The sequence below is a fragment of the Macrosteles quadrilineatus genome, unplaced genomic scaffold (genome assembly GCF_028750875.1).
Source record: "Macrosteles quadrilineatus isolate MER2022 unplaced genomic scaffold, UCM_ALF_1.0 Scaffold_13__1_contigs__length_4303367, whole genome shotgun sequence".
NCBI classification, from domain to species: domain Eukaryota; kingdom Metazoa; phylum Arthropoda; class Insecta; order Hemiptera; family Cicadellidae; genus Macrosteles; species Macrosteles quadrilineatus.
Window position 1 is genome coordinate 2839897 of NW_026542606.1, and position 12713 is coordinate 2852609.

At 37.3% G+C, this 12713-nt stretch overlaps 1 protein-coding gene across 1 annotated transcript in view; it reads left to right on the forward strand.

The window, feature by feature from the left end:
- LOC129004970 (uncharacterized) overlaps positions 1-12713 on the forward strand; it is a 123245-nt gene that overhangs the window by 25615 nt on the left and 84917 nt on the right. The window contains exons 4-5 of the mRNA XM_054433700.1: positions 4870-5004; positions 8191-8414. Coding sequence (XP_054289675.1) covers positions 4870-5004; positions 8191-8414 — 359 coding nt within the window. The remainder of the gene's footprint in view (positions 1-4869; positions 5005-8190; positions 8415-12713) is intronic.

Genomic DNA, 12713 nt, shown 5'->3' on the forward strand with positions numbered 1-12713 from the left:
ATGTTTGTTTACCATAATACTGGAAAAATCCCAAATTCCAAAAGTAAAGAAACTTGAAGAATCAATTGCTTAAGTCTTTTTGAAGTACACATCCATGTTTGGAAAGAAAATAGATGGAAAATGAAAAATTATGAAAAAATAACCAACATGAAAACACGATTAACGATAAAAACTGACACTAAAGAGACTGAAAAAAATTAATCCTGGAATGGGAGAAAAATTTCTTCAGGCTTTGAAGACTCAAACCCAACCATTGCGCGAATCCAATACCTTTTTGAAATCCGGGATCAGACAGATATCTTAAAACAAATTTTCATTTTATGTAGGTACTGGGGTAAGCGCGCCCCAAGATTCTACAGTCACCCCTACAAATTTATTTGTCAACCAATGCACGTTATTTTCTTCAAAACAAAACACACTTTTAATGTCCTTAGGACTACAACGAGGTAGATACACGTTTACTTCCCGAACATTCACCATATCCGCCATATCAAACACAAAAATAACCTATTACTTGAGAGATGAGTCAACTACTAACTAGATGCATCAGATTTGAAGGATTTGCTTGCCAGTACAAGTAAAAGGTCGACTTTATGCATACTCATTTACTACTGTTCCGAGTAAATAATCTGAATCACTGTTCATTTACTTCTTACTCCAAGTAAAAGGTTTCGCTCTAGTTTTTATTCATATCTTGTGAAGGTTTTGCTCGAAATTTTACAAGTAACAGGTTTTACTTCTTTTTATGCATACGGCCCATTCTCCTGTCTTCTGTTTCCAAATTAGTCCTACCCTCCTCCTTGTCTTCCAAAATCAACAGCCTATGCAGCGATTATCCAACAGTCATAAATTGAATGTGAAATCTTCAGGCGACTGTTGGAGAGCACACTTAAACGCGGACGGGTGCTTGCTGGATTCGGCTATCAACGACAATAGTATTATTTGTATTTCGTTCGCGTCTACCAGTTAAAGTTCGTCGGCCTCTTCCTATTTGACGTCCTGGCCAAAATCTTATAGTCTCCATTATGTCAAACGTTTTTTTGGTTATGTTTTGATTTTGTGCAAAATTTCAGTATAACCATCTGTTTCAAATATTAGTGTCAATTTCAAATATTCATCTGTTCAAATATAAACAAACATTTTCTCCCTAAGAATAACATGGGAACTTTGAAGGCCACTGGGGCGAGTCCTGATGGAATTCCAAAGTTTTTTTGTTTGATGGCAAAACTACATGCTAAGACCTTTCTAACGACACCTTGAACATGGAGATCGGTAGCACCACCACTCCAAAACAATTATGAAAAAAATATGCCTAGCGTATTAAATATATAGATAGTGCTGTAAATAAACTTTTTAATGCTATTCAATATGAAAGAACCAAATTGTGTAGTTGAAACAGCTGACAAAATTTGTTAATTCCTTTTAAAAACATTTATAAGGTTAACATGGGAAACTCCAGAGCCACTGGGGCGGAGCCCGAGAGGATTTTTAAGATAATAATGCGTCTATTTGTTAATCAGGAATGTGAGCTATCATCACTATAAATTTCAGCCCAATCCGACAAGTATTTGTCACGTTTACTTGTCACAAACATCCAAACTTTCTCACTTAATATTAGTAGGATAATTTTCTAATTTGCAGTTTTCAAAATTTGTAGTTTCAAGAAAATTTGCCTAACTTTAAATGAATCATGGCTTCGTGATTTTGTGTGGTGACGCAAAATCAATCCACAATCCAATCCACAATGATTTAAATATCCCACCTCGTTCAAACCATGATACGCTACGTAGGACACTATGGTCGCGCATGCGCACGGAGGGGAGTAGGAAGAGACGACGCGAGGACGGTTGTCGTGTGTCGCCGGCCTAACCAGAAGGATGCCGTGCTAGAACGTAGGAAATGGGGGGTTTGGCTCCCTGGGAGGTATTGTGTTGTAGAATAGTAATATTTAATTAATATGTAATTTCAGATCATGTAGTCAAATCCCCTATCTCATTTATTCCGTCATTTATTATTGATCATTCATTCAAAATCTTAGTTCACATTGTGTCCAGTTGACTTATATATTAATATTCCATATGTTGAACGATTAAGATATGTCTGTGTTATAAATGCTTTAATTAATCAAACATTCATCAAAGCTGGTTCTTATAAGAACCAGCCCTTATATAAGGGCCTGTGAATTGCGGTAAATTGTCTCCTTTGTTTTAAATAATGTGTCCAGTTATCGTTTCCAACATGAAAGATTTGGTCAGGATCATAAATCACATGACCAGATCACCAAAGTGTGCATCAAAGTATGCCACACGCTGTTCCCATTATATGACTTACTTTATTGACATTTGAAATCAAATTGTTTCTCTATCAATGTGTTAAATAGATCTTTGCTGATGAATAACCTACTACTATACCTGAGTCGATTAGTGTAATACAATTCGATGAACTGTTTAACCTAACATAAGCGAATGGCAATTTACCGCTCATATCTACGCAGTTTGCAGTTTGTTTTTGTTGGGAATTTTCGCCTTAATTGTATGAGACCAGGTCCCCTTGTCAATGTTATTTACCATTTTAAAGAACTCCGACAGTTCCTAGCTATACCTCCTTCTTGGTTGTAACGGAAACACCTGACTATTATCTCGGCGGGTCTATTTCTTAAATCGTTTTGCTTGTTTCGACAGAAAAAGGGTTTTCGTGGCCTGCACTTTGAAAGGATGTGCAGGGGAGCTGCGTTGACGTATAGTCTGGTAGACGCGGATCCAAAATATTGTTTTTCCGTCCTACATGGCCTACATTTATTCAAGGCTACTTCAATCACATAGGTCCTTGCCCAACAAGTTAAATTTAGCTGTTGTTCTTGCTCATAAAGGTCCTCTGAAAGTTTGATTCAATTTAGTTAAGAATTAAGTAAGTTATGAGCAGTTTAGTGTTTGGCAAGTTTTCATTCAGGTGTGACATGGGTAACCTGAAGTCCCACTAGCCTCAGACTCTGATAAGTGATTGAAGTAATAAATGTAGTTTTGAGCGCGAACGTGATTTACAACAAATGTTGGCAATATTCTGAAAATGTCTCCTCAGCTCGCTGTGGAACGTACTACCAATGTTAAACGTGGACGGGTGCTTGCTGGATTCGGCTATCAACGACAATAGTATTATTTGTATTTCGTTCGCGGCTGTTGTGTCGTAGGCTAACTCAATCGCCTTGATTTCCCTACGACGCGACGCATGGAAGGAATGAATCTATTTAAAATTGTGTCGTGTAAACTATTCTAACCTGATCAAGCATTTACTGAATCGACCCACAACTTAAACAATTGACCCTTGAGCTCGGGCAAAAGCAATTTTATTTATTACGTTCTCGTGAGATAGTAAAACGTTGAAAATAGGTCTCAAATCTTTAAGAAAAGAAACCAGTTCGAATTATTTGACGCATCGATGTGGAATCTATTTTAGACAAACCTTGTTGGTTGGACCACGCTGGAAAATGATTCATCTGCGAGGGCGCAACAAAAAGAGTCAACTTGCGAGACATTGGATGTGGTGACGACGCGAAAGTCGGGGGGATCAAATTCGTCTAGGTTGCACGGCACGTTCATTCACATATGGATAGACGACCTAAGGGCACGAAATATTCCTTCATCGAGCGTGATGTAATCTATGGCTGCGGAGTCAAAAGAGTGTTGCGATCAAAGAAAAACAGCTTGTTCCAACAATTCGTTGTCTGAGTATATCAAACAATTTCTGTTTGACAAAGTGTTTGAGCGAAGCATGTCGTAGTCTGTGTCGTGCGCAAAGCGCCCTATTTCTTCTTCGGCGAATGCCACATGACCCGTGCGGAGGGAATCTCGTGGAGGGGGAGGGGGTACGACAACTTTGACCAGCTTGTTACCTGTCTCCGCAGGTTCTACACTTTCCCCACTGGACACAGAATTTACAGCTGGATGGCCTCTGTTCACCATCCTGCAAGCTTTGTCACTTGCAGTAGTTAAATACCTCGGCCTAAACAATTGAGGCCTCTCAAAAAATTGTATTCACAAAAAAAGACGCAAAACACACTCTATCTCAGATTGACTCTATACACAAGAATTTACAAATATTGCTATACATATCAATATAAATAATCTCTGGACAAATAAAAAAAACAAAAAAAAAAAAAAAACATGTTTCCGAACTAAAAAGAGATAATAATTTATGAATGTACAAAAACGTCGATAAGTCAGTTCAAGACAATGCTTGCCCTCCAAGTGAAGCGTTGCCCATTGTAACTCTTGTCGTTCAAACAGCTGTTTTATATCCTTCCGCAATCGTCCCTGATTGGACCGTTTGGCCAAGGTGTTTGGCACGGATTTTAAATTTGAATGTGCAAATCGCCACAGTAGGCATATCATTCTCTTGTAATAAAGGAATTTATCTACAGTGTGAAACAGAGAAAAGTCCATGACAATAGTTTTTTTTTTTTTTTTTAATACATACATTACATACATTAAGTACTAAAAAAATAAGAAAAACTAAATATTTGTCTTTATTAACTACAGTATAACCGGTGCTAACATATAACATACTTTAAGTGTCTGACCTGTTTTGATGATTTAGCTACAGTGTTGCACTAACCCATTGACTAATTAATAGTCAAAGACTAACCGCATGATTTATTGTTTACTTTTATAGCATAATGATGTATTTAAATGTAATGTATGTAAGAAACATATTTTTTACATACCATATATACTGCCATAGTGGGAATTATAATGCCATAATTCTCCTCTCCAAAAACTCCAATACATTATACTAAAAATTAATATTTTTATTATTAACAAGGAAGTAAGAGATAAGGTTACTGTATTGTTTAATGTTTACATGTGTGTCCAGGCACTCCGTTCTGTGGCCACTTCCCTCCCTCCTTGTCACCACCTGTGTTTCGCAGCCAGACAAGGACGTTGGTCCTGGCATTGCTCTTCAGTCAGGCTCACAAACATGCTTTCACATTAGAATACTCTTCAGAAAGTAAGTACAGTTCATCAACTCAACCATCTGAAATTATAGCTATTTCTACTTCATTAATACGTTCGCGGCGGCACGTCAAATGGCGGGCGTATTCCCAGTGCGGCGCAGCCCTCAGCGCCGAACAAACCCAAATGCCGCGTGTGATTGGTTTTCCAATTTCGGTCTGACGAATAGCAAATAACGTGCGAGGATGTCCTGCTTTACAACGAGAGTCAACGTAGTTCGCTAAACACCCACAGATAGCAAGCAGCACTGCTTGGAACGTAGCCGGTCCCATTGGAATTGTATTGCCAAATGGAGGGAAAAAGACGGGACAAAAAGTAGATTTTTGAGATTGCCAGACGGGGATTTTACGGGGAAATTTACTACCAACCTATACCACAACAAAATACAGTATACTAATGAGCAGTGCTGTGCGAGGTTTCAAGTTTCTAGATCTAATCCTGGCTTAAAAATAAATCATTTCGTACTGCATTGCAGCTTGGGAGCGATCGCACCCACCAGGATGGCATTAGGGTTCCGTATGGGAGCGATCGCTCCCATGCCGCCGCGAACGTGTTAACAAAAATGTCTTGATGTAAATAACAGATTTCTCATCCTTATGGAACAGCTGAAACCAATTTTATTATTTGTTCTGTCCGGTGCACTGTAGTAGAGGTCATGTTTTGTTTACAATTTGTTTCTTGTTATTTCAGCCATTTAAAACCTTGTTTAACGAAATAAAACAATATAATCATAAAAAATAACTCGTACCCTATAGTTATATAACCAAACAGTAAAGTACAAATTATTAAATTTACCCTGAAATAATAGAAACAAAATTTTGTCGATACTAATGCCCAGTGCCACCGGACATGAACTAGATATAGAAACGAGCTTCAAAATTTACAATGGGATGAGAAGTGTACTTGTGGTTGCTTAGTCTACAAAATAACTCACCTAGTTTTTAACAAATAATTTAGCCATGGAAGTTTTAGTTGGTTAAATACCCTCAATCTTGGATGAGTTGGTGGCTTAGTCAGTATTGCAATGGGCAAGAATCCACGACAGCATTTAGATCCATCCTGGTGACTTTACTAATGTCTGTCAGTAGGTACAGTTTATTCTTGAACTGTATAGGATGATTTTTTGCTTTGCTTGATAAGTTCTACAGGCCCCAGGTCCATGTGGAGAGTCAATAAGATTGATTGCAGCCATTAAACATAACATTTTGTGATAGGCATTGTTACAACAGTACTTAAAAATAGTGTCATACGTCAGTTATAAATTTCAATATATACAATATCCTATTTAGATTCAAAACATGATATGTCACTATTTAAAAATTCTTCCTGAGTGTAGAATGCGGATCACCAGCATTCAATTCCAAAATATCAGAATAATCATCTCCTATCACGTGCTGTTTACAGTTTTCAAGGTAGGATTGAATATGATGTTTAGTTCACGGTTCCTAATGCCATAGTAATATAGTTTATCAAAAATAATGGGATGGGAGATTGTGTCGAAGGCCTTGGTCAAATCAATAAGGCATGTACCTGTCACCGACTTGTCTTCAAACAGTTCAAGCCCTTGCAAAACTAGGTTAATTAATTCTTCTACAGCCTTTGTGGTTGAACAGTTGGCTTTAAAGCCGTATTGACCTTTATATAAAAGATTGTTCACAGTTAAAAAGTGTTGTAGCTGCTCAAGCATACATTTTTCAATTATTTTTCCTAAGATTGGAACCAAAGCTATTGGGCGATAGTTTGATGGGACATTCTTGTCGCCTTTCTTGTGAATGGGCGTTACTCTGGAGGTTTTTAAACAATCAGGAATCTTGCCGTCAATCAAAGCAAAATTTATAAGATGTGTTAAAGGTTCCAGGATAAAATCAACTAAGTATTTAAAAGTAAAATTGGAGAGTCCAAACAAATCTTCATTACGGGAACCATAGTGTACATAGTTTACAGACCAAAGAATGGACTTGTTTATCAACAAGGCTCCATTTAAATGTCCGGATGTCAGGAGTATTAGAATATGGTATAGGACAGTTACTCAATAACTTAATTCAAAATGAGTAATTACTTTATCATCATTATTGAGTTTATTTTGTGTGTTGTTTGAAACAGAAGTAAAGAAATCGTTGAGAGTGATGGGTGTTAAAGTTGTTTTGGAAAATGTTTTAATCTGTCCTGATTCTTTTCTGATTATTTCCCAAGCTTATTTGCATGTATTTTTGGATTGAGTAAGTTTGCCATTAGCAGTAATTTTGGCTTCTCTTACCTTGTTTGTATATACACGCTTTGAATAATTCAGAGAGTGATTATTATTCTGGGAATAAAACAATATTTAGAGAGAGTTATGAGAAAAGACAATAAATAAGATAGAAAGTAAAATGAGAAAGAGTAATGGTAAATAGGACCAGAGGGGTAATATGTGGAGAGATGGAGATATTGAGATTAATGAATATGAGAGAGTGAAAAATGAACACACATTTAATGGTTACAAGAGAACAATAACTCTGTTTATTTACATTTGAAATACAACACATGTTAACAATATAATAAAAAGGAATAATTTAATATGACAACAAACACATGTTGCTGAGAAGAGAGTTAGTTTTAAGTAAAACAAAGAGGATGAATTTAAATGTTCAAGTTTACCGAACACGCTTCTATACCTTTTAAAACTGTTCATATAATTTTACATTCTTGCTACATTTCCATTTGTCATAAAATAACAATAAATATTAACCCATTGTCTCCAATTCTGTAGTAAACCAAATATTACATCTATTAACCTTAATATTACTTTTCACATTTACAACAGGACAGTACAAATTAAAATCTGAAATTAAAACCCTGAAATTAAGAAAAAATGGAAAAGCTAAGTTCGTGTCATTAATAGAATACAAGGTAGACCAATCGATATTACTTAACTTATTGACAAAATTTTCAAGTCTGGTTGATGATACAAGGATGGTTTCCTATTGTAAGAATCCTCTTTGTTATCTAAGCAACTGTTGTTCTTATTTTTACTAATAAAGAATTTTAAAACTACTTCAGCATGATCTGATATTATTCCCTCCCCAGTGATGTAACAGTGAAGCAAGGCTTGCTAAGATTTGAGCATAAGGCTTGAGCAAGGCTTGAGAGGCAAATGGGTTACAAAATTTAATAAAATGTAAATCAGTGTACTTTTACACAGGGAATCGACAGCACCTAGTGGGTAAGCCTAGCAGCACAGCTATGATGGGAACTGTGAGCAACTCTAGCGTCGGAGGTATCATAACGTCCCCATTCTTCCCCAGCCAGTACCCTCGGGACCTCGGCGCTGAGTACATCATCAGCTGTGAGGCAGACGCTGGTGCCAGTTGTAGAGTCAGACTTCTGTTTAACGACTTCCAGCTGGCCGGAGTCTCAATCATGGAGGTTGGGTTAGGTGTTGTGTTCTTATAAACATTTCAAACACTCAAATCACATTTCTATCAAACCTTGTTATCCTGCATAACATTTACAATAATAGTAGGTATATTTCATCTCTAGGGCCTAAAGTGACTCTTTTTGATTAGAGCTCAAGTTTTATGATCGAAGCGGAGCCGAGGTCGGAAAATGAGCGAGGGTTGAAAAGACACTTCTTGCCCGTGCGATGAACTATATTTTTCGTCATATTGCACCATTATTTGAACAAAGTATGTTACAAAACTAAAATAGTTATCTTTGAACACCTCTCAAAACTACTTCTAGTTCCAACTAATTTTATTTTAATTTCCTAATGGAAACAAGCAGCTGTTTAGTAAGTTATTTAATCGTTTCGTCTATTCATTATGAACAACGCTAGGAGATTCATTATAAAAATCAATTCAACAAGAAAAATCAATATAGCCTAGTGGAGAATGACATGTTTGATGCCATGAGTAAAATGGGAAACAGACACCTCAGCAGATTTTGCGCACACAATATCTGCTGATTTTACTTATCTTCGTTACATGTCTGCTGGAGTTGCGGTCAAATTCAGGTGTAAATGGGGTAATAATACAGAATCAGATTACATATCTGAAAGACTAACATGCCAAAAGATTTTGAATGGACCAGTAGTATACAGCCTGGTAACCAAACCAAATTACTATGGTAAACCTTCAATTCAAGAATATGATAGTGCTTTCAGGCAATTGACAGACGATTTTACAAAAAGAGAACTTAAGGCATTAGTTTGTTCCCCAATGGGATGCGTGAGAGACTTAATTAAAATAGACCATTTCTTCAACAACCTCTTTGAATTCCAACACGCTACAGATGCCACAATTTATATTGTGTGTTACAATCAAATATCGCCTCGGGTTTTGAGGAATGGACTCTCTCACCATGACTTTGTTAGTGCTCTGAGAAGAACGTTGAGTGAAAACAGTACAGTGAAGTGAATAGTACGGTGAAGTGGACTGCTCAAATACTAAAGAACTCATGCCTCGAGATTCATACTACCAACATCTCACAAGTAGTAATCCTCCTGTAGAAGTGGTTTTGACGACTGACAACGATGCAGGTATTACAGTAGACGCAGGAGGAACTGATGTCACTTTTGGGTCGCGCAGCCAACCAGAACATCCTCACCAGACATCCACGTACTGTATATGCTCATGGTGGCAAAGAGCAAGCTACTGGCAATACAAGTCAGGGGACACAGCATCAATCAGCCACTGTACACAACCCAAACACCAGCAGCCTCCCTTCAACCATGCCAGCATCTTCGTCCCACAGGCCACAGCAGGCTTCAGTGCAGCGAGACAAAGCCAGCAGCAGTTTGGTAATTGTGTTGTGGAAAAGCAGAGCATAGCTCAAAGTGAAGTGATCAAGGGAAATCAATTTAATACACAAACAGCAGATGTGAACCTTTTAAGCTCTACTTTAAACTCTCAATAAATTACATCTCAGAGTCCCAGTTGGATGAAAACAACCTAAATATCAGAAATCTAAAGATTTTTCATAAGAATATTCAAAACTTAATAACTTGAATTGACCAATTGGAAGTATCATTAACAGAGATAGATCCTGATATAATTGTTTTATCAGAACATAACATAAATCACTATGATATGGAAAGATTTAACCTTGATAATTACCAAAAAATAACTCATTCTCGCACCACAACAACTGGATGAGGTGTTTTAATCTTATCAAAGGAGAGCATAAAGGGGAAACCACTGCTATTAAAAATGGGAGAAGAGCTTTGCCAAGATAAATTGTTGGAGTTTTGTTGTGTTAAATTTAAAGTATAGTAGATAATTTCCACTTTTTGCTGGTAGGAATTTATAGAACCCCACACTTTGAAAACTCAGAGTTTTTAAACCGACTGAATAAACTAAATAATAATCTAGTAAGAAAAAAAAATTGATTATAATTGGTGAGTGACTTTAATATTGACACTCTTAAAGATTCACCAGAGCTAAAAGAGTTAAAACGTATTCTACTGAGATGTGGTATGAATTATATAATAGATTTTCCCACGATATTCTATCTCAATATCTACCTCAAAAACGTGCATAGATAATATTTTAACTAACATTCATAAGGATCAAATTAAAACTGAGGGTATTGTAAAAGCCTTATCAGATCATGACAACTCATTAGACAAGTCTTTAGACCTTACAAGTGTAGATATTGTAAATAAATCTAATGTATTCAAAGTAGCTTTCCTAAATGTTCAATGTCTCAGGACTAAATTTAATCTAATGCCAATATTCTGCTGTGAGAGCAAGCTAAATATCCTATGTATCAGTGAGCATTGGTTGGTTGAAGAAGAACGTGATTTTTACTCATAATTAGAAAACTTTCAACTGGCATCATGCTTCTGCAGAAGGCAAAGGCTTGGTGGAGGAGTGGCTATCTTTGTAAACGATACCCTAGAAATAAAACAATTAGACTTGGAAAGATACTGCGCTGAGCTAGATTTTGAAGTGTCTGGAATTGAGTTATTGGGAACACAAATGATATTTTTTAGTGTTTATCGCTCTCCCAACGGCAACATTGACAATTTTTTTGAAGGACTAGATATCTGTCTCTCTGATTTATCCAATTTAAAGAAAACAATCATACTAGGAGGTGACTTCAATATTGCGCTAAACTGTGACGAACTACACACAAGAACTTTTACAAACCTACTCCGAGCACACGGCCTATTCATTACCAGTGTCGCATCGACGAGGGGAAACCGATGCTTGGATACCATCGCCACGAACTTGGACTTGTGGGATTATGAGGTAGAAGTAACTGAGCCGGATCATGGAGCAGTTTTACTGAGTACACACAACAGCTTGGTGAGTAGCACTCCAATATTTCCTGCTTGGCATCTAGAGTATACTAGGAGCTTTAGAATTATTAAAGAGAATCGTCTCCCGCAATTCAGGTATAGCTTGTCACAGATTGACTGGGGTCGTGTTCTGCAGGTAAATGATCCGGAAGAGTCTTTTGCTAATTTCTTATAGTAAATGATATCTTTAATGATTACTTTCCTTCCAAAACTGTCAGAATTTCTCCTAATAGGCCTAAGTTAAGTAAGGTTAAACATGGTAGGTTGGAGGTCAATTCATGGTATACGCCAGACCTGGCTAGATATAAGAATCTAGTTTTAGCCTTAAGAGACAGGTACCTATCGGCCTCTTGTGAACACTTGAATGAACATCTTCGTTTTATGTATAGCAAAGCTAAAAATTCCTACAAACTTAAAGTAGATGAGGCAAAAAAACTGTGCAATATAAAAAAAAAAAAAAAAAAAAAACAGAAACTGCATTAAACCCCTGCAAGGCAGCTTGGTCCCTAGTAAACGAGTCCAGAGGGAAATCTAGTTCTAAAACTATGTTAAGCAATGCTAGCCCAGACGAGTTTAACAGGTTCCTAGTGGATAATGTGCATGATATTGTTAATAGCATTCCAAATACAGACTTGAACCCCCTGAATAGTATGAATGGCCTAAGTCAGCCGACCGCAGATAACCTAACCAAATGGAATCCTGTAGATTCAATTTACATAAGGAAATTAGTTTCTGGGCTAAAACCATCTAGTAGTCAGGATATTTATGGGATGACCACATTAGATCTTAAGGCAATAGTGAGTGAAATTGCGCATCCATTATAGCTATGGTTATAAACAGCTGCCTAAAAGTAGGGGCCTTTCCCAAAATCCTAAAAGTGGCTCGTACGGTACCCATATACAAAAAGGGTGACCCGTCCAACTTAAACAGCTACCGGCCCATCTCATTGATACCGGTCTTTAGTAAAGCCTTGAGTCCGTCATTAAAGATCAGTTGGTGAATTATTTTGAATCGAACAATCTGCTCTCAAACCTACAGCATGGGTTCAGAAAGAACCATTCAACAACTTCTGCCGTCTCTGAATTGGTTAACAGAGTGCAAACTGCCTTTGAGGCATCCGACTCGCTTGCCTTAACACTTTGTGACTTAAGCAAAGCGTTTGATTGTATATCACACAGCATACTTACAGACAAACTTGAACGCTATGGGGTTGGGGGCGTGGCTCTCACGTTAATCAAGTCCTATCTGGAAAATAGGCAGCAGGTAATCTCTCTTAGCGGTGCCCAGTCAAGACCTCTGACAATCCAACACGGCGTTCCTCAGGGATCGGTCTTGGGACCAGTACTATTTCTGGTATCAATCAACGACCTTGAGCTAAATGGTTCTTCTCTCAGGTTTGCAGACGATACCACCATCTTTGCAAC